At 45.9% G+C, this 21518-nt stretch overlaps 2 protein-coding genes across 5 annotated transcripts; both read right to left on the minus strand.

Moving 5' to 3' along the window:
* Nucleotides 1-5827: 5827 nt before the first annotated feature.
* Nucleotides 5828-8540, minus strand: LOC114436429 (uncharacterized). Of its 4 annotated transcripts, none has more exons than XM_028406693.1 (4): nt 8422-8540; nt 8113-8168; nt 7202-7555; nt 5828-6352 (listed from the first exon to the last, which is right to left on the minus strand). In XM_028406693.1, the coding sequence occupies exons 2-4, from the start codon at nt 8159-8161 to the stop codon at nt 6138-6140; spliced, it is 618 nt and encodes a 205-aa protein (XP_028262494.1). In that variant the 5' UTR covers nt 8162-8168; nt 8422-8540; the 3' UTR covers nt 5828-6137. The 4 variants fall into 4 exon arrangements, with proteins under 4 accessions (XP_028262494.1, XP_028262493.1, XP_028262492.1 ...); XM_028406692.1 differs by having other exon boundaries at nt 8283-8520; XM_028406691.1 differs by having other exon boundaries at nt 8279-8520.
* A 2551-nt stretch (nt 8541-11091) lies between these two features.
* LOC114436826 (GRB2-associated-binding protein 1-like) lies at nt 11092-21087 on the minus strand. Its single transcript, XM_028407318.1, has 13 exons — nt 20704-21087; nt 17596-17724; nt 16701-16866; nt 15906-16083; nt 15023-15675; nt 14270-14352; nt 14083-14192; nt 13702-13988; nt 13535-13600; nt 12373-12469; nt 11953-12082; nt 11734-11868; nt 11092-11612 (listed from the first exon to the last, which is right to left on the minus strand). Exons 1-13 carry the CDS (start codon nt 20776-20778, stop codon nt 11427-11429), a joined length of 2295 nt encoding a protein of 764 aa, XP_028263119.1. The 5' UTR covers nt 20779-21087; the 3' UTR covers nt 11092-11426.
* Nucleotides 21088-21518: the final 431 nt, after the last annotated feature.

Below are 21518 nucleotides of genomic sequence, written 5' to 3' on the forward strand. Positions count from 1 at the left end.
AAGGACCCAACTGAAAGCTAAAAGTACTCTTATGAAGACACCTGTAAAATTGTAGACGTGGAACGGTGGTTCGTCCGTTGGTGGAACGGTGATGATGTGGCTTCACATCTTGACCTCTTCTGCACTGACTGTGGTTCCAACATGGTGGCTCCCATTGAGATAAACACACAGTGTGTGCTCTGCTTCTGCAGGATGGATGGATTTCCGTGGATCTTGGAAGGATCTAGAAACTGATGTGATGATGATTTTACATGAGAGTTCATGTTAAATGGAGGTCACAGTTGATGTTCACCTGGGCAGCATTTTGAATGATGTCATAAATATACTTTCATTTTTTTGGTTTTTCTGTTGTCTGAATGCTAATGGTTCATACTTCCTGTCTTCTATGTGGGCGAATGAATTTATATGTCTATAATTATTGTTAGCATTTTTATGTTCTTTTGCTAACATTAGATATTTACACAGCTGGCATCACAAAAACATGTGACAATGTGATGCTAAACGGAGCTGCTAGCTGTGTGAATAATGTTAGCAAGAGAACATAAAAATAAAGACTGATTTTGTCAAATGTGATTTTTGTGGTATGTCTGACTGAAGTCATCAGCAGGTTTCTTCTGAAACACTGAGTTGTTATTACACTGTGAATCCTGGAAAGCCAAACTGTCCTCTGTTCTGGATCAGAGGTAGCTGGCGCCACCTTCTGACAGAAACACTGAACTGATTTTTACATGTTCATTTCAGTAATAATGAGGAAGTCACCTGTGTCTAAAAGTTTAAATCCAGGCAACTGGACTCAAGGGTTTTTGGACATTCTTATCCTGACCGCTGTCTTTAAGGTGTAGAACTGCTGAGTCTTGTCCTGAGGAGGTGGCTCTCCTGTGCTGAGCCATCCTTCTGTGTAGTGGTTGTTTGGTTTCACCAATATAGAGATCAGAGCATTCCTCACTGCACTGGACTGCACAGAGGACATTGCTCTGTCTGTCCCTGGGAGTTTGGTACTTGGGGTGGGCCGTTTTTTTTTGGTGGAGCTGGGTCTGACGTGTTGAAAATCCTTCTGAGTTTCCCAGAGACTCCTGACACTGGTCCTGTTCTGGTTGGGCTGTCTGCTGTTCTTTCTTTTTGCCTTCTCTCCGCAGGGCCCAGAGGAAGTTATCTGTGTTGTGTCCATTAGTGTCAGCACTGAGGTTGATCAGAAATGAAACTGACGCAGATAAAGACATGTGATTGGTGGCTGGAGTTCAGGAAGTTCAGCTGCTTCTTGTGCGTTTGTGTAGCTGTGTTACGGTCATTGTCTGCAGTCAGTCAGGTTGTAACACCAGTGCTGTCGGGTTCCGTTTGTTCTGGTGACTTCAGATAAGGTAAAAATCATTTATAGAGAATATATTTTTTTTATAACTGATAATCTGATCACACAGCAGAGGGTGCTGTTGTTCATTTATAATCTCTCAGATTGTGTTGTTGTTATTTTTACAGTTTTGATCTGATGTTTTTTGGATTATTGATAACATTTAATAAATGCTTGGACCTGCTAATAAAAATCTTTAGATCGTCTGTTTATTTTAGTTTGTTTACTTGTTCATATTGAAATGTTTCAGAGTAACTTGTCTTTTATTTCCACATCATCATCATCATGTCTAAACATAAACACTGCAGATTGAACATGTTTTTAAATCAAAATGATTTAGTGTGACTTTTGCTCTGAAGCCAAACTGAACTCATATAACCTGTGGACTCATGTGTTATAACCACACTGTTGTCTTCACTTCCTCTTGGAGCACTGGGAGCCGGACTGACAAACATCAGCAGCCCAGGGTGGGATCTGTTCCACTGGGTCCAAATGCCTGCAGTTCACCTGATGATCAAGATCCTGCTGCTCCTCTTCATCACCTCACATGTCAGTGCATTTAAAGTGAAGGTGACACAGAGACACTATGAGGCAAAAGAGAACAGCAACATCACACTGGAGTGGACGATCACCACAGACAATGAGACTAAGACTGAGGACATTCATGTCCTCTGTGATCATTTTACCAAACAGAAAGTATCAGTCCTGTATCTGGTCCATGCTGGTGTTGAGCTCTCAGAGTCTGTGGATGAAGTTTTTTCAGGAAGAGTCCAGAGTAACACAGACGCCCTCAGAGAAGGACGAATCAGACTTCATCTGTCCAGACTCAGGACTGAAGACTCTGGTCTGTATGTGTGTTCAGTGAGGACAGCTTCTGGTTCTGGCTCTGACATATGTGGTCTCAATGTTATTGGTAAGTTCCTAGAAGTGAACAGAATTCTCTTTTTAAACAAAGACTGTTGGTTCTCACTGTTTCTGCTGATCTGTTCCTTTTTGTCTCCTCAGCAGCAGCATTTGAAGTGAAGGTGACACAGAGCTCCTATCAGGCAGAGGAGAACCACAACATCACACTGGAGTGGACGTTCCCAGCTGAGGTCTCCACCATCAGGATTTTCATCTACTGTGAATTTTTAAAAGAAAGAAATATATTCTGCCTGTATGATGTCTACGAAGGTTTCGAGAAGCCAGGCTCTCAGCATAAACGTTTTTCAGGAAGAGTCCAGAGTGACACAGACGCCCTCAGAGAAGGACGAATCAGACTTCATCTGTCCAGACTCAGGACTGAAGACTCTGGTCTGTATGTGTGTGATGTGAGGACAGCTTCTGGTTCTGGTTCTTCCAGCTGTGAGCTCACAGTCTCTGGTGAGTAAGTTAAAGCTGCTGTCTGCTGAGAACTGTCTGATTTCTGTTCTTCTAACTGTAACATATAATATTCTGTACAGACAGACAGCATCAGGTTCAATTCAAACAGTCCACATGTTCATTTAAACATCAACAAGTCTCAACTCACATTTTTGTCCTTTACAGCAGCTGCTGCTGAGACACACACTGACAGACCAGCTCTGAGTCCAGCTCTGGGTCCACCAGCAGGGAGAGGAGGACAGACAAGACACCATTATGGACCGATAGTAGCAGGAGTTTTATTGTTTATCTGTGTTATAATTATGTGCATTATCACATGGAGAAGTAGACAAACGTCTGACTCAGAGAGAGAACCCATCAGGACAAACAGGACTCCACTCTATCAAGAGATGTGTCCAAGAGCCTGAGTCCAAGAAACTGACTCGCAAATTAGTTTCAGCTAAGACTTCAATAGGAACTCCTCCGGCCTAACAGTTTCACCTAACAGAGGCTGACTGACCTGGATGGACACTAGTTTTTTGAAGTTTACTGTTGCAGTAAATCAGCACACTTCTGAAATCTATCTTGGAGAGTTTTCCTTCGACCAATAGGGGGCAGCAGAGGGTGTAACTACAAACAAGTGCTGTCATATTCTCCATATAATGCTCTTCAGGTTACCATTTAAATAAATTCAGGATGAGAATGCACAAACTCTTTTTTGGTTTTTGGTTTTTCTTGGTCTTAAACAAGTTAACAGGAAGTCAATATGGTCAAACCATGGTGCAGGAGGAAGGATGGCAGAGCAGGAAATGAAACTGAGATTAAAATGTCAGCTGAATCTTGTCTCACATGTCCCTTTGTACAACAATGACATCTTGAGATCTGGTATTTTTCACGGTGTAAATGTGAATGGATGTTTGTCTGTCTGACTGAACAGATTCTATTACTGACTGAGAGTAAATCTTGACTCAGAGAGGCAACCTATCACGACTGATAACTGGAATTTGCCTCCAAATGATAAATAAATCAATTTGCAGGAGTAATTGTGTGATGACTCTTGTTTGTTTATTTGATACTAAAATATATAAAGTATGTAAATACCTACATAAAGGGTTTGATTACATGAGACAGACTAAGAAGTGACTGTCCAATGAGGTGGAGCCTGATTGTAGAACACATCACACAGGTAAAGTTATATATAATGAGAATTTACTACCAGCCTGTTTGAAGTGTCATTCAGCTGATGACATGACCTCACGCAACAAAGCTGTGAAAAGACTTATTCCCAGAATCTGTGGCACACTGGGGCACGCTTCTGTCATATGATGTGTTCTTATGTTTAGACTGTTGTGAAGTCAGCAGATCAAAACACCCTTTTGACCATGTCAGCACTCCAGCTTGTGGCCTTGTAAAAAGCATGTGATCAAATCAGCGTAGAGGTTTCTACTTATTTTTCACTTTGTGTTAGACCAGATCTTTAATGTGACAATGTGACAATCAATACTCACGATCAACAAGATCCACCACATCACACTGGAGTGGACATTCAACAACACACAGACAGACAGCATGAGGTTCAATTCAAACAGTCCACATGTTTATTTTAACATCAACAAGTCTCACTACACAGTGGAGTGTGGACAGGTCTCCATGACGGTCTGATGACAGTAATATTTCTGTCAGTTATCTTTGTCTGCAATCAATAAATAAAATAATGTCCTGCCTTAGAGCTTCAAACTGAGTCATGAGGACATGACACTTAACCTGATGAGAACCACAACCTGCACTCTGGAGCTTGAGGACTGTACTGTGACATAGCTTTATTTTAATATTATTATTATTTGTATGTATTGTCTTTTTGTGTATATTGAATTGACATGCTGGAAGGACAATCAGCTGTTCTATTGATCGCCTTTGTGTATGTTGTCAAGAGAAGAGAACACAGCCAGGGACAGCCAATCAGGACTAACAGGTCTCCTCTGTATCAAAGGCAGGCTGTACACCAATGCACAGGTTCAGGTGCGATCATCTGCAGGCTGCATACAGATCAGTGTGGGCATCCTGTTAATGATGAGTGGCAGACATCCAGCTGAGAAGCGACAAATGCATGGATGAGTTTGTCAGCATCACTCTGAGACAGGAAGCTGCTGCTCTTAGCAACGTTATAGATCTTAGACACCTGCTTAATGTGCACGATTGTCAGGTCTGTCTCAGGAAACCACAACGCTTTGTGTCTCACCAGCTTCTCTGCAGCTTGAAGTAAGATATTTGTAATAATCCTATTTTTGTGTGTCTGTCTCTGCTGTGACGTGTGTCTGGTGTAGACGGGGAGTTCATTTAAACATCAACAAGTCTCAACTCACATTTTTGTCCTTTACAGCAGCTGCTGCTCAGACACACACTGACAGACCAGCTCTGAGTCCAGCTCTGGGTCCACCAGCAGGGAGAGGAGGACAGACAAGACACCATTATGGACCGATAGTAGCAGGAGTTCTATTGTTTATCTGTGTTATAATTATGTGTATTATCACATGGAGAAGTAGACAAAAGTCTGACTCAGAGAGAGAACCCATCAGGACAAACAGGACTCCACTCTATCAAGAGATGTGTCCAAGAGCTTTAGTCCAAGAAACTGACTCACAAATTAGTTTCAGCTAAGACTTCAATAACGCCTCCGCAGTTTCACCTAACAGAGGCTGACTCAGCTGGATGGACACTAAAGCTCAGCGCTCCACATTCAGAATAATGAAGAGTTCATGTGGCTCAGGTTGTAACACGTCCAAACCTTCACAGCTGTATCAGTTCAACAGGATCAATGAACTCTGTGAGTTCTCGGTTCATCCACCCTCAGCTTTGTTGTTTTCTTTGTTCTCCTGTTGCACTGTTTGCTGTTTTTGCAGTAAATCAGCAGCACAACACTTTGTGTCTCACCAGCTTCTCTGCAGCTCAAAGGTAAGATATTTGTAATAATTCTACAATTACACAACTACAATTGTGTGTCTGTCTCTGCTGTGATGTGTGTCAGGTGTAGACGGGGAGTTGTGTATCACTACCTGGTGATGTGTTGCCGCAGACATCATGCAGAGAGATGTACTGAGGAGACGACACGAGAATCAGCTTCTAGTATAAAAGAATGTCCTGCTTTATTTATCTTATTACAACATATACTGTTTGAAACATACACAATACGTACACATCACTGTAATATACAGTCTGATATGGGGTTAACACAAACTCATCATGTGCCAAATGCTTCCTCAACACCACAGCTGTGTGTGAATGTCAGGACAACGCCAGGTCACAACCTCCTTTGTGTTGTCTTACATCACAAATACTGCACTCTCAGTGTCACTGTTCAACCCGCTGAGCAGTACCGGGGGCGCCGAGACCTGAACTGTGACAGCTGACAGGAATCAGGTTACCATGCCAACCACAACTGCTTCAGTCTGGTTCAGGATGTGGGCAGCAGGGGGCATTGTTTCTCCACGTCTTCACTCTGGGTGTCCTCGGGTGCAGCATCAGAAAAATGCACCAGACCAGAGACCAGGATGAGCGCTGCTGCTGCTGCTGCTGCTGCCAGTCCCACTGCAGCGTAGAGGCCCAATCTTTCCCGACTCTCTGGCTGTGTTGGATCTGCTGTCGCCGGTGGGGATCTAACAGTAGCAGCTGTAAAAGCAACAAAACACTGTTAAATATATCTGACAGACAAACATCAATAACATATAATATCAAGAGATGTCTGTTGTTAAAAAGCATTAACACCAGTATGGTCTGAGGTCAGTGTCTGGGGCCTCCAGGTCGAGGTCTGGCTTGAACGAGGCAGCCTGGACTTGATTTTCACAGCACAGTCCACAGCTCCTGTAACAGTGTGACTCTTTTCCAGGTCCTGGACCAGCAGAAAACAAAGGTCATCGCCTGGATGGTTAGGAGACTCTGGTTGTTTTCAGTTGGAGTTCTTCTTCTTTGGTCTCCGGTCGACTCCGAGGACTTTCCTTCCTCAGACCCTGTGAGCTGTCAGTTCAGGATTGTTGTGAACCCTTTGTCGGGACATACCCAGCTCTGTGGCGATCTTGGATGGAGGTCATCTTCCAGGGTCTTCTGCAGTCGTCACAGTACTCTTAAAGGAAGGACCACCATTTTCATTTTCATTTTGAAACCTTTATTAGTCCCATTAGCTTAAGGCAGCCCAGCAAAGAGCACCATACACCAGTGAGTACACTGGAGGCTATGCAGGTAAAGTGTCTTACTGGACAACCCTGCTATACCACTGAGCCACTGCTGCCCACTGATTCACATCACATTCACTTGACTCTTGATTTTGAAGACCCAAAGCAGAAATAACACCAAATCTGTTCTTAATTTCTCAAATACTTGAGCTCATCCCCTGCCGCCTTGAACCAGATTCTCCAAACAGTCCACCAGCACTGTACCTTGTACAGACTCTTGTGAGAAGAGATTCTTCCTCTCTTAAGAGGACCCTACACTGTCAAACCTGATCACCATGTGCCCACTTACCGGTGACGTTGAGCGAGAACTCTTTAACCCTCTTGCCGAACTGTGTGGCCATCCTGCAGAGGTACTTCCCAGAGTCACTGGTCCTGACCCTGGGCAGGTGCAGTCTGACCTTTCCGTAGGTCAGGGCGTCTTTGTCACACTGGACCCGCCCGGCAAACTGTACGTGCTGCTCCTCTTCTACGCTGTTGTCCAAGTGATAAAACACCACCAGATCAGGTAAGAGCAGACAGTGGATTTTAAGCGAGGAGATGGTGATGCTGGCGGCGGCAGCCTCCGCAAAGCGCCATTCCACCGTGATGTTGCCATGTTCCTCGGCGTGATAGTCCAGAGGCCTCTGTGGGGGACCATACATTCCTGGGAGGAAGGAATGGTTCAAATGTTACACCAATCCCACAGAAAACCATTAGTAAGCACGAGTAATATCTTTGTAATGCACAATGTTTTTGTTAATACATAAGAGAAAGTGATGTAATCACTGTACATGCCACACCTGTCATTCAGCAGCGATCTCAGCTTACACACTCAACTCATCGTGAGTCATCAGCAGTGTTTTCATTCACCCAGTGACTCATACAGAAAATCATATTAATAAACGCATAATAACACAACTGATACAACACACAGCTACATGAGTAACAGAGAACTATATATGTTTAGCATCACTCATTTCTCATAATGCTAATCCTTACCATGCTATGCTAGTATTTAGCTAGTACAGCACTTTAAGACTTTAACAGTAGATAAATCACATGTCTGTGTGATGACGCTAACAGCAGCATTTCACACATGATGCTGTCTAGCTTAGCATGCTAACACACTCTACTTAAAGCACTTTAAGTACTCTGATGGGAGTGTAATGATGAAAATGTTCCGTTGTCTACAAGCTATATATAAAAAAAAAGCGAACACACCTCGGACATACGAGGTCAGGGTGACCAGCAGCAGGAGCCTGCGGATCATCTTCTGTCTGTTAGAGACAAAAACACATGAAAACACACAAAAAAACATGAGCACACAGGGCTGCTGACAGAAAAAACCAATAACAGTGGAGACAGACAGACAGAGCGGTGATGTTACCCACCATGTCACTTTACCACAACGATCTTCAATCTGCCAAAACTGATGTTGTTAAATCTGCTTAGGAAAACCATCTGTCTTCCATCTCTACATCTACTCCTGTGACGGACTGTTTGTGTTGTTCACACGCACCATGTGCTCACCTGTGACTGAGGGGGGAAGAACTGATTGTTTTTTTCCAGCCTCTGCTCGGCTTTTCAGGTTTTTCTGCCTTCCAGAGTTTTTACAGAATGGAAAAAGGTCTTGCGTGTGTGAACCAAAGCATACTTAGGATAACACTAACTGCTGCAGCACCTGGGTCTGGCTTTGTGTTGTGATTTGTGTGCGTCATCAGGGACATCCCTCTATCTCTTGGATACGGCTGCTTAACAACAAATACACAATAAACAGGTTCCTCAGAGACACCACACATTGTTGTTTAAAGTCACATGATACACGAGTACATGTGGTGACGCAGAGGAGGTGCAGTAGAGCAGAGGTGCAGTCCCCGCCCCACCCAGGAATTAGCTGCAGGTGAAACAGACACATGCCGACAGTGTGGTACTACAGCAGTGTGGCACTGTGCTAAGGTCTGTAGCACAGCACACGTGTCCTGAGTTGTCCTGATTTCTATCTAGCACCCTCACAGTGTTAAAAGGCTGGTATTTACCATCACTATTAGCAACAAGCTACTGTCAAACACTGCCTCATGACACACAGACCTGTCCATAGCTGCTTCTGGACTGAACATGTACATTAACTACACATGGTCCATTTTCATTTAAGATGATTTCTTTGATTATTTTAACCTGTTCAGATCCTTTGCAGTGGAAATCAATCATATATATTCAGTGTGTATTCAGTTTACTTTAATACTTTAAGTACATTTAAAAGTACTTTTACTTAAGTAGGATTGTTGATGTAGCACTTCTACTTTTACTTAAGTACCAAGCTTCAGTACTTCCTCCTCCGCTAATGAACACTGTGGCTAATCTCTGAAAACTCTTAGGGACTTTCCCGGCTTCATCTGCCTGCACAGCAAGACAGAGCTGAGGACAGCAGGCAGACAAACAGGAAGTGTCATCACGCTATGCTGCATACAAGTGGAGTTCATATACAAATAGATATGAAGGTAAATGACTACAAGCACTATAGAAGTGCTAAATCATTATAATTAGATTGATTTGAGTCCTCCCCTTTGGTTCAGGACTGAGAGGTGATGCAGGAAGTGTGCACAGGTAGTCCTTCCTCATCTCACAGGGCTGCCTCCCATCACTCACAGTAACCATAGCAACGAGGGAAACAGTCTGACAATGAGCTGATGCAGGTACTGATGGGAGAGTCAGTAACAGTTGGTGGAGGTAAGGGGGGACACTCTGGGAGCCTCTGGTGGACACATGGGGAACTGCAGCAGCATGCCAAAAAAAAACACACACACACACACACACACACACACGTTGATGAAGATTCTCAGTCATCCAGGTCATCATACGTAGAGAAGATTGAAGCAAGGCGTCTGGACTTGTAGAGTTTTCTAGAAGACGTTTCGCTGGATGGAATCACTGCATTGTATGTGGTAGAAAGATGATGTCTGAGGCCACCACCTCTGTTAAGGGAAGGTTTTTCCAGCTTAACATAGATGGCTTCCTTGACTCCTCTTTCATACCACCTTTCCTCCCTGTCTAAAATAACATTGTTGTCCTCAAAGGAGTGTCCTTTGTTCACATTTTAGACAGGGAGGAACAGGGAGGAACATTCCATCCATTCCCAGGAAGTTTGCACATACTCACAGTAAGAACAAAGGGCTGTCAACCAGTCCACCTCCGGCAGTTTCATAGTCGTTAGCCAGTCGTTAGACACACCTGGCCCAGTCAGCCAGAACATCACAGGTAAGTATGGAAACATTTAGTGCTATTGTTTGTAAGTTTTTTAAGTTTTACCCAGACCCACCCACTGAGGTCTGTAACCACATATAAACCATGTTTCCCACCAAACAGTTAGAACTGATGAAGCTGCTTGGATGAGCAGCGAAACGTCTTCTAGAAAACTCTACAAGTCCAGCCTTGCTTCAATCTTCTCTACACACACACACACACAGTATGTGATGAAGCAGGAAGTTTCCTCAGGTAGTGTGGGTTCTTTCCCATCCATCCCGTGTGCTGCCTCCCAACCCACAAAACATCTTGGTCAATGTTATGTAACCATAGCAACAGAAGAGAGACATCTGACAGGTGGGAACTGGCTGATACAGGTAGTGTGAGGAACACTCTGAGGGCCTCTGGTGGACACGTTTAGAACTGCAGAACAAGAACTGTAGCTTATGTGGTTTGTGTTTTTGTCTTTGCATCATCTTATTGTCATCTTATTAACATTTTTTCTTTGTTTTGTTTTTTGCACTGCATTGTTTGATGCAGACGTTCATGCAGCCCCAGATGACGTGTCCCTGAGAGGTATGAGAAGATCTGAGAGTGTGACAGTAAAGCTGGGGTGAGGAAGAGATGAGACCAGGAGGCGGCTTTCCTCTTATGTCTGCAGTCTACTGTCTGCACTGTTTCCTTCCTGGTTTTGCATCACTTACACTGTTCCTGTCTGCGTTGTATCTTCCTCTCTTTCACCATCTTTCATTGCCTTTGCACAGTTTTCAGCTTTGCGTCATGTATCTGAATCTCTTACACTCCACCTTACCCTTTGTTTATAATGAGGTGTCATGTTTGGACCTGAAACACTTGAGTCCTTGAGTCATTCGTCTCTGTGTAAATCTGTCAGACCTTCCTTCCTTTCCTACCTCAGCTGAAATGTGTCCGTACAGTTTTCCCACAACCAACTCCACATGCTGGGCATCGAGTGGACTCTTTATTGAACTGTTAATCACATTATTCAGCAGTAACAGATTACATCCATCATGTGGACACGTTTGATTTGACACAATCATCAGGACATCTGATTCGTCCCGCAGGCCGCCATCTTCACCTCTTCAGCAGGAGACAGGATGCTACAAAAGTAACTCAACCTTAGGATCAAAGTACTACACAGTGACCACACACACTTAAGAAGTGACAGAAACCATAAGTGTTTGTTTGAGATTAGGAGATTGATCAGCTTTTGGAGTCATGTGTGACGTTTGCTGGTGCTCACTCAGTGAGCTACACTCTTTACTCTGTGTGTGTTTCTAGCTTTTCTCCTTCTCTGTAGACATCCTCCCATCATGCCATGCTTCCCGGGTACTCCTTAAGGCCTTGGTCCTCTTGGGGTCCACCACCACATAATCCACACGTGTACGCTCGCCTCGTGCACGCTCCTCACCCACGCCGGTTTGCCCGTTGCCGCCAGTTCCCCCTTCTGCTGTGCAGCGTTTCTGCAGAGGAAAGAGAAAACACGCTCTGAACGAGGCATGGGAAGAATGGAGGTTTGGTGCCCCCTAGTGGCCAAAATTAGACCCCATAGACAGGACCAGTATGTATGCAGAGCAGTGTTACCTGTCCCGTCGCTGTCAATCGTCCAGTGTGGAGGTCCAGGTCCAGGTACTCCACCTGTTTGTCACCTCTGGCTCGCCGTAGTAATGGGCTGCTGACTCCACCCTCTGAAGCTCGGTGCATCATGAGCCTCAGAGACTGCACACACACACACACACACAGAGTTTATATGGACTACAGGATGCACTGATGGGAGGTGATGGAAGGAAGTTAAAGTTTTACCGGCTCCCCGGTCCTGAAAGTAAGGTTGGTGGTTGTCATGGCGACGTAATTTTCATCCAGGTCATCAGAATCAGAGGATGGGGACGAGCTGTGGACGGAGGTCGGCCTTACTGAGCGATGATAGGATGGACTGATGGAAAAAAAAACTCCATTAGAGTGCAGGTTATTGATACATTTCTTAATAATTAGCAGCTGTCTGAATGTTTAATCAATTAGCTGAGTGGCTGATTTTATATGACCCAATCTGATAAATAGTAGTTGAAGGTTGTAGTACAGCTGCGTCACCACAGGGTGGCAGCAGAGCACAACACAGCCTCTTTGTATTCTCCACATTTATTATTAAAGTGTTTTTATGGTTTCGAGTTACTGAAGCATAAACCTGACTCACACACACACACACACACACACACACACACTTACTCTCGCTTGAAGATGCGTGTGACGGGCGAGCGCACCGGAGGCTGGACTTCCTGCCAGGCCTGGGACACTGAGGTGATATCCAGAGGGGCTGGTTTCACTGGGAGGCAGAACACAGACTCTTTATTGGTATCTCCACTGAAAGGTTTGATGCTTTTATTTTGATAGGTCTGCAGTCATCACATGGTGTCTGAGTCGTTAGCAGCACACCTGTCAGAGCAGCAGTGCAGACACACAGCAGGTGAGCTGGAGTGTGTTTGATTAGTGTGTGTGTGTGTTGACTGTTGTTCACAGGAATGGCCCGGTAAGTGTATGTGCTTGGAGTAGAAACAAACAGAAGGAAGAGCCTTATATTTGGTGCAAAAAGCACCTTTGATGATACTTTAGCCATGCGAAGGAATTCTGCACTCTTCCCCTTCAGATTCAAGGACACACGATGCCTCTTTTTCCTCTTCCTATTTCGTTTTTTTCTCCAGGTTTAACCAAAAACTGTCATCAGTAACTAAAAAGTGAAGTTCCGCAGTCAAAATGAGACTTGGTTTGAAAGTAAGAGCTGTTCAGGGGAAGTAAAATCACTGCAGGTAGAGCTGCCTGCCTGCAAACCTGTTATTAATATTTAACGTCCAGGTTTCTATAAGCTGCTGCTGCTGCTGCTCTACACGTGTCGCTGTGTGTTGCAGGGTGTGTGCGGCTGTCGGACTCGGGCGCCGCAGGCTTGTTGAGCAAAGTGGGAGCAGGTAAATAATTAAAATTCAAAGAAGGACCGAGGGAGACGAGAAGTGACAGGAGGAGGAAAAACAGAAAGGAACAGCTCAAACCTGGCTTTAGATGGATTCTGCAGCACTTCAGTAATTATTTTGATGATGAAGACTTTATGGCAAATTAGTGCTCTAATAAAACGTCTGGTTAGGACACCTCCTGGTGGTGAGGAGGAGGAGGAAGAGGAAGGATAAAATGTAGAAGTGAAGCCCCGCCCCTCTTTCAGTGGAGCAACATAGCTGCTGTTTTCTGAAATTTGGCATTTCTATGTGGAGGTCTGTGAGGTCTGACTTGTTTTTTTAGAACCAGCCTCAAGTGGCCATTTTAGGAACTGCAGTTTTTGTGACTTGTGTTTGAAGTGCTCACTTCCTGCCCCCTTTTAACCCTTTAAAACTGGTGACGATACCTCTTGTTTCATGTGCCGACTCTCCTGCAGTCTGGCTGTCGTTTCTTTCCACAGACTGATGGACACCTGCAGAGACACCAACATGTATGAATCCTCAGCCAGGCTCTCCTGCTGCTGCTGCAGCACTCATATCAGACTAAATGTCTGAGTTACATGCTCCCACTGACCTCTGCGCTGTGGCTTCAGGTTGCGGTGGATCGGAGGCGGCATGGCCTCCACCTCGCCTTTAGCAGGAGCATTCTTGGTGTTCCTCCGGAGCGGCGGGGTGAGAGGAGCTAGTGGCGTCAGCGGGGAGTTACGGAAACCCATGTGGGCCGGCGGGGGCACTTGTCTCCCTAGAGACACCAGGTCACACGTGGCAGGCGTGGGGAGGGCAGGAGTGAGGGGGGTCATGGGGACGTAGTTGGCATCTTGGAGCTGGGTGGAGGAGTCAGAAGGAGGCGGTGGAGGCACCCTGAGACAGAGGACAGTTCATTTCTAACAGGATTGTTCTATATTTTGAGCAGCTGTTCCTAAAGGATGATGGGGAAGGTTGATTTCTGACTGACCGTGGTGCGACCGGTGGCTCCGTGGTGGCGGCGCTCATGGGAACGTAGTTTTCATCCACGTCATCGTCTTCTGAGCAGACGCTCCCCAGAGGTACCATTCCTTTATTATACTGAGAGAGAACATGTGAAACCACTGAGATACAATCTGAAATAAAGTAAAAAAAATGTTATGGATGTTTTAACTCACAAAGTAACTGTTGAAGCTCTCGCTGAACTCAAACATGCTGGCTCGGTCGGACAGAGACCGTGGGATATAAAAAGAATCGCAACCTGAAACACAAAGAAACAAAAACAGTTGATGCTGAGCAGGCAGGACCAGAACCTTCCCACACATGTGTCTCACTGGAAAGTATTTATTCTGTGCAAACGGAGCTTGACCAGATCTGAACAGTGATGAGCGCTAAGAAGGCAAACACTCCAAACATCAAGCCCGAGCACGCCGCAGACACGTCTGTCCTACACAAGAAGCTGGGACGCCCTCCTATCAGCACGTGGGAGGAAAGAAAGAAGTCCTGCCTGAGTAAACAAACGTCTTACTGCAGCTGCAGAGCAAAGTTCTCATCTTATTAATGAAACTAATCAAATCATGCTGCAAACAGGCACCAATGGTTTCAGCCGTGCAGGTATAATCCTTCAGTGCAGCCAGTTTTGCACCATAAAACCTCTTAAATCTTTTGTTGTGATCCTTTTATCGGATTTAAAACTCTCTGACAGCTGTGGTGAAGCTTGCAACTAAAGATTAACAAGTTACCAGCTAGCTGGTTAGCCTAGCTTAGCTTCAATACTAGAAACTAGTTAGCCTGATTGTCCTGAGGCTGAACTCCACCCCCTCATACCTGCACCTCACTTATTAATCTCTGATCAGGTGGGTTTTAATAAGGGTTCATGTGGTGGACTATGTCTCATCTTGGTGGAGTGTACGTCACTCATCTCTCCTTACTTGTCTGCATGCGTCCTGGTGTGGTGATGGTGTTACTCCGCGGCAGATGTCCTCCTCCATCCACACATTCGTCCCTCTGCTCTGAGAAGGTTCGGGGGAGCGTGGTGGGGCCCCTGCCCAGGGCGGAGCTCTCTCCCAGGGCTGCGATGGCGGAGGGCTTTGGCGGTCGAGGAGGAGGAGTCGCTGTGGAAGCGTGGAGCTCCGCCTGGGTGAGAGAGTCCACACTGGGGGTAGAAGACGGGCGGCGAGGTGGAAGCGGTTGTGGGGTGGATGCTGGACGAGGGATCTGGTAAGCACTGGTGGTGTATGAGTGAGCGTTAGAGTGTGCATCGTCGCCGAGAGGTATCGCCACCGGACGCAGGTGGAAATCTAAGGAATGCTTCCTTGGGTGAGGAGAGGGGTGACAACGAGGCTTCCCAGTTCTTTTCTGGAGGTCAGAGGTGTCCAGAGACTGGCTGAGAGGACTCGTCACTGCAGACACTGTCCAAGGGGCCGTTCTAAACTGAGAAGAGGAGGAGGATGGAGGCGGGATGCTGCTGGAAAGGAGGGATGGAGAAGAGGAAGAGGAGGAGGAAGAGGAGGTAGCAGAGGGAGGAGGGTAGAGGTTGTCGCTGTAGTCGGTTTCAAGAGAGGTGGAGGAACCTAAAGGAGGCCTGGGAAGACACAGAGATGCCAAAATAAACCATCAGATCAAAGACAGTCCAGCAAAGCAGGAAGAACTGTTCTGTCATCACTTCTAGAAGTCCGTGGCTGAGATCAGAGCTCAACCCCTGACCCCCTTCTTTAAATAAACCAGTCTGACTGTGTAGATCAGCAGGATTTTCTTTTGAAAAGGCAGGTTGGGACCTGAACAGCTGATGATGTCGACCCATGGCATGTTTACCTGATGTGACTCTGGCAGTGCGACAGCCACAGGTAATCCTCCTCTGCACTCCCATCAGGGTCCAGGTGCTGCACACTGACTGGATCGTAGGGCGGGGGGACTGACCCTGTCACCGTGGAGTTGGTGGAGGTGCCACTTGTTGGGGGTGTGGAGGTGGAGACGGGAGGTCTGTCTAGAACTGCAAGAAATTAGAGGAACAATCATCTTAGAAGACCAAACGTGTCCGGACCAGTCGTCCTGTGAGTGGTGTGTGACCCTGCAGGCCGCTCAACCATACACAAACCAACGACAGATTGTGTTAAAGTCCTGGCAAGAAACCAACCCCCTGGCTGCAGGATCTGAACACCTCAGGAACAAGCACAGTTGACCGGACTGTCCAGCAGCTGGCTGAGACGTAACTGTTGCACACATCAATCAAATCAAAACATGATCTAAGGTAAAGAATTCAAGCAGTCGCGTTGGATTAGATTTTGTTGACTGGTGTAAAGTGACAGCATCTCCACAAATATCAGTGTTAAACTGCAAAATGGCACAAAGTTTAAATTACTACACTTGACAAAGCTGCTTTATATAACAATACCATGATGGACATCACTGTAACATGTTGTTGTTGTTGTGGACACACACGTGAGTGACTGACACACAACATCCTGATGACATTTCTGTCCATCTTTGTCTCTGCATGATCCTGCTCTTCTCTTCTCCTCCTACTGGTTTTCACACTGAGTCAGCCACAGCCCACACACACACACACGCATAACAAGTAAGCTGCATGAAATATTTTGAACCTCATACCGTCATCAGTGGGATTGAAGCCACACAGGAGGCAGATGGACGTCACCCAGCGGTTCATGTCCTCTTCAGACTCAGCCACCAGATACCAGGTCCTCTCCTCCGTCCTCAGATCGAATACAAAACTGCTCTCCAGCTCTTTCTTTGTGAACGACAGGCCGGCATCCACCTGAGGGAGAGGAGGCAGAGGGGAGAAGTCTGAGGCCTTAATCCTCACAGCATCACAACATCACATAAAGTTGATCCCTGACAGTCTAAACCTTTTGTGGTGATTCTGTCTTATGATCTAAGGAGGTCCCTGAGGACATGCTGGGAACACTAATGGAGGATGTTCCCTCTGTCAGCGTGGTGCACAGAGAGCCTGAGAGATGAGTGAAAACACTCAGCGTAACCACAAAGATGACCGCAACATAATCTAGTAATACAGCAGTACGTGGGCACAGACCTGGGTATTTACCAGGAATGTGTCCATGCAGGTATCCATGACAACAACAGATAACCAAGCAATCATCAGCCCACTGTGAGCCTGGAGGTTCCTGGAGTCGGTTCTGCTGTTTCTGAGAGATTTCTGCAGCAGTTTGTAACCATGGACGACACATGTGTCCCCCACTCCCAAGCAGACACCAAAGAACACCACAGAGTCCGTCTATTACAGCTGGTGCTCCTCAAGGTTCCGTCATGGGCCCTCTGTGATCCACCCAAGTCAAATCCTACTTTGACAAGAGTCACTCTATCATGGGGGCTCACACTCTCTAAGACCATTACAAAAGGAAGGCAACAAGTCCACCATCATCCAACACCGACTGACCCGGTCCACACCCTCAGACTGATGAAGTGCTCACCACCACCTCCACCACCACCACCACCACCACCACCTCCGAGACTGTTGCAGGTTTACCTGTTCACACAGGTTCAGGTTGATGGTCCTGATTGGCTGCCGGGATTGTTGGTTCTTGTAGTACTGCAGGACATCTGGTTCCCCGCTGAGCCGGCCGCTGCGCAGCACGAACCAACGCCTCTTCCACGCCTGGACAGACACACACAGGAACATTTGTAAAATGTTTTCTTAAAATAAGTCAACACTTAAAGGTTATTGATCATAACGTCAGTTTATGCTTTAATTTTTTACAGTGCTCTCCCCATGGAAAATGCCAGTGTCTCTCTCCCATGTCCAAAGTTTTACACTCCAGTGAGTATGAATGTTACACACACACACACACAGCTAAATGTTTGACACCTTTCTCCAAATGTTCCCAAATGTGAGCATTATGGGTCCATCGCTCATGAGAGACACACAGGATGACACCTCATGTTTCACACACGAGTCACGAAAGACACATCATGATTATTTAAAGGTGTGAAGCAGAGCGTGAAGATTTCTTTGTTTTGTTTTGGATAAATGCAGTGTACGCTGTGTGTGAGAGAGCGAGGGAGTTTTTCCACAAGCCCCATAAGCTGATTCCATCCTTTCCGATCCCTGTTTCTCAACAAAGCCTGTTGAACTCCACGAGCCAAACCTTTGGTGTGTGTGCATGTGTGTGTGTGTGTGATCAAAGTGCACAGCAATTAAACACTGCAGCACGTGCTTCCCACCTCTTTTCTATCCAAACACAGACAGGAAGAGGACATTGCTGGACAGGAAATGCCAGTAAAAGATGGCAGTAGTCCCGTGTTTATTCTTCATCTCTCTGATGTTTGCAGCTAAATATTTTTCTACACCTTCTAATTATAGGAGCTCCAACCCTTTAGCAGCTCCTGGCCAAACAATACATGAATTATCTGTGCACCCACAGAGAAGCTGTAGGAGTCTGAAGGAGTGTGGAGTGTGTAGCAACCTGCTAGCCACCTGAAGTGGTTACTTAGCTGTAGCTGCAGGTGCTGCAGGTAAAGATCGGTGCTTTATAGGTTAGCTATCCCAGTTCTCTCTGTGACAGCTGCACATAGATCGCCTTGTTTTGCAAACTATAGAGGGCCAGGCTCACTTGTTTGCTGATTATGTTTTTATTATTCTCTGTAATAATGAAGTGATTGAAGGTAACGTCCTGTCCTTTCGTTTTGTTTCCTCCGTTGACCTCTGACCTCAGCAGGAAGAGGGCACAATGGATCTAAAATAGCACTTCCTCCCTCCTGCCAGCAAACCAAAATTAACACCAGATCTGAACAACAATCTTGCCGCTGTTGACTTCCTCGTTCACTGATCTGTTATTCCTTATCGTCTGCTCACGTCTGCTGCTGAGCTGGGTGTTGTTTTCACAGACAGACCCTTCAGGCTGCAGGAACTGAAATTAAATGTACATTTTTGTTTCCTGAGCTGCTGCTGCTCGGTAAAGTTGCATGAAGCTTTTCCTCTAAACTTTCTCAAGTAGGTCAGAAACGTTCAGGCCGGACGGATGGAAAACATGAGTTAGTGATAAATGTGCCGATCTCGCTCATCTTTAACTGTGTTTGACCTCTTAGAGTGTGTGTGTGTGTGTTGATGTTGTACTCATGGTTTCATGATTTACCTCATTGTTCTCCATGGTACTGTTCCAGTCCATGTGTGTGTGTGTGTGTGTGTTCAAATCTTCTAAATCTTCAGGGAGGCCCCCTCTTCCAGCCGGGCCCAGCTGAGAGCGATTATTCATTACATAACACACACACAGCTTTCAACAGAGCAGGGAGTGTATGATGAGGTATGAACCCTATCCTTAATAGGAACACACACACACACATGCAGCCTGCTCCTGCCTTTATGTTGTGCTTTGCATGTGTTTTTGAGTGAGTATGTGTTGACAGTAGACACACAGCTGGGCAGTGTGTGTGTGTGTGTGTGTGTACACACAGTGAGTCGTATGTCCCATCATGGCTGAACAATGGGCTGCTCGCCTCACGTCTTTTAACTGAGATCTGTTAAAACACTTTCCCTGCTGGGATGATGTTCAGCTCACTTTTGTAGGCTGAAAGGGGGGATTGTGGGTAATGAAGTACTGTGCTGCTGTCTCAGCATCTATTGTCACTTATGCTTTAATTTTCTCATATAAAAAGTGGATGTCTGCTGCTCAGCCGCAAGCAGGCGGCGGTGATAAAGATTTCTCTTCCTGCTTAAAAAAAACAACAATTCTTCTGTGCTCACACACACACACACTGAGAGAGGAAAGCATAAGACAATAGAAGAGGAAGAGAAAGCAGATGAGTGAAAGAGAAAGAGAGATACAGTAAGAACTAGACACCAAGTGATTAGAGGAAAATATGGAAAAGAGAGATCAGATTAGCTCTACTCACTGCTAAAGTATGCCAGAAATGTGGTGTGTGTGTGTGTGTGTGTGTGTGTGTGTGTGTGTGTGTGTGTGTGTGTGTGTGTCCAGGTTTTGGATGCAAAAAGATGCAAAAAACCACCTTAAAGATTGTCGTTCCTCTGAAAAAACATAAGTAAGAAGAGCTTGGTCACTGTGAGTGGAAGGAGTCCACAGCTTTCTGCTCCACTTGTGCTGCACTTCCTTCCTCGCCCGTATTTGGATTAACTGTTACTCAAGCACACCTAAAAACTTAATGTTTGGCATCATGTGCGTCTTCGTCGTCCGTGCATGCATCGTTATAATAATCGGTGACACTGGGTACCAGCTAGCCTCTCCTGTTAGCAGACCATGTTCTGGTCGCACACAGGAAGTCCATCTATTTACATTTTAACACTCATATACACGCCGTCCACACTCTGACATCTGACATAGCATTAGCTTGTATGCTAACTGTAGGTTTTAAGGAAATCTGAACATCTTATGCACATGTTGTGATCTGACAGCTGAAGCAGAGGAGGACTGTCTGACAGCTGCTGGATGTTTTTATTGTTTTGTGACTGTGAGTGCGTAACTTCAGGACATGACTCAGAGTAAATAGTGACGAAACGGAGGCTAATCCCCAGGCTTAATTAGAAACAACTACACAGGAGAGCATCCATAAAGAGTCAGCACCTGTGTGTGTGTGAGAGAGAGGGAGAGAGAGGGAGAATAAACAAATGAAAGATACTCACATAGCGCCGCAGCTTTTTCTCTGGAGGAGATTTTCTCAGCCAACCTTCACACACCACTTCTCCTGCTCCGCTCATCCAGGCGCCAACAAGACAGCGGTTCCAATCAATCAATCAATGGATCAATCAGTAGATCAATGGATCAGTCAACTGGGCTCACACTCTCAGCCAGTTAGGATTATCAGCAGGTGATCAAGTGTCGGATCAATCGTCAGGCTTCTGCTGAGTTCAAGGTGATCACTTGGACTTCCAATCACTTGATCCAGCTTCCGATCAGATCCAATGTCCAATCAGTTTAAGTCAGTTCACTGAAATCCTCATCAATCAGCTCAGTTTCTATCCATGCCTGGAGGAAGTGCTGCTCCTTCGGCGCTGGCTCAGTGAACGAGTCACACCTCCTTCTGAGAGGCTTTCTACTTCCCAGCAGCTCGCCTCCCTCCCTCTCCCTCCCTCCCTCCCTCTCTCTCCCTCCCTCCCTCTTCCTCCCTCCCTCTCTCTCTGGTTGTGCGATAACCAAACACAATGCCTCAGCTTGGACATTCCTTCTCTCTTCTCCTCCCACTTTGCCCTCCTCCTCTTCCTCTTCACTCCTCCCATTCTGCAGCTCCTGCTCTGTATGACAGGAAACTCCTTGTGTGTGTGTGTGTGTGTGTGTGCGTGTGTGTGTGTGTTTTTCTCATGCTGTTCCTCCGTAAACATTTTTACTCCTTATCAAAGTTAGAAAGTAAAACACCAGCCTGAGTTGATGGCCCTCTTTGCTGAATGTGCGGTGCTCAGCAGCCTGTAAACTGAACCAGTAAACTCACAGAACAAAGTCC

Source organism: Parambassis ranga, chromosome 5 (genome assembly GCF_900634625.1).
Source record: "Parambassis ranga chromosome 5, fParRan2.1, whole genome shotgun sequence".
Classification (NCBI taxonomy): Eukaryota; Metazoa; Chordata; class Actinopteri; family Ambassidae; genus Parambassis; species Parambassis ranga.

What these genes read in the sequence shown, in the direction of transcription:
- LOC114436429 (XM_028406693.1), bottom strand. Translation starts at nt 8,161, where the DNA reads ATGATCCGCAGGCTCCTGCTGCTGGTCACCCTGACCTCGTATGTCCGA. An exon ending in CCTGACCTCGTATGTCCGAG is followed by an intron (nt 7,556 to 8,112) that starts GTGTGTTCGCTT and finishes CCTTCCTCCCAG; the next exon opens with GAATGTATGGTCCCCCACAG. An exon ending in GTTCTCGCTCAACGTCACCG is followed by an intron (nt 6,353 to 7,201) that starts GTAAGTGGGCAC and finishes TTGCTTTTACAG; the next exon opens with CTGCTACTGTTAGATCCCCA.
- LOC114436826 (XM_028407318.1), bottom strand. Translation starts at nt 20,778, where the DNA reads ATGAGCGGAGCAGGAGAAGTGGTGTGTGAAGGTTGGCTGAGAAAATCT. An exon ending in CTTCAATCCCACTGATGACG is followed by an intron (nt 16,084 to 16,700) that starts GTATGAGGTTCA and finishes AATTTCTTGCAG; the next exon opens with TTCTAGACAGACCTCCCGTC. An exon ending in GTCGGCACATGAAACAAGAG is followed by an intron (nt 12,470 to 13,534) that starts GTATCGTCACCA and finishes TCTGCCTCCCAG; the next exon opens with TGAAACCAGCCCCTCTGGAT.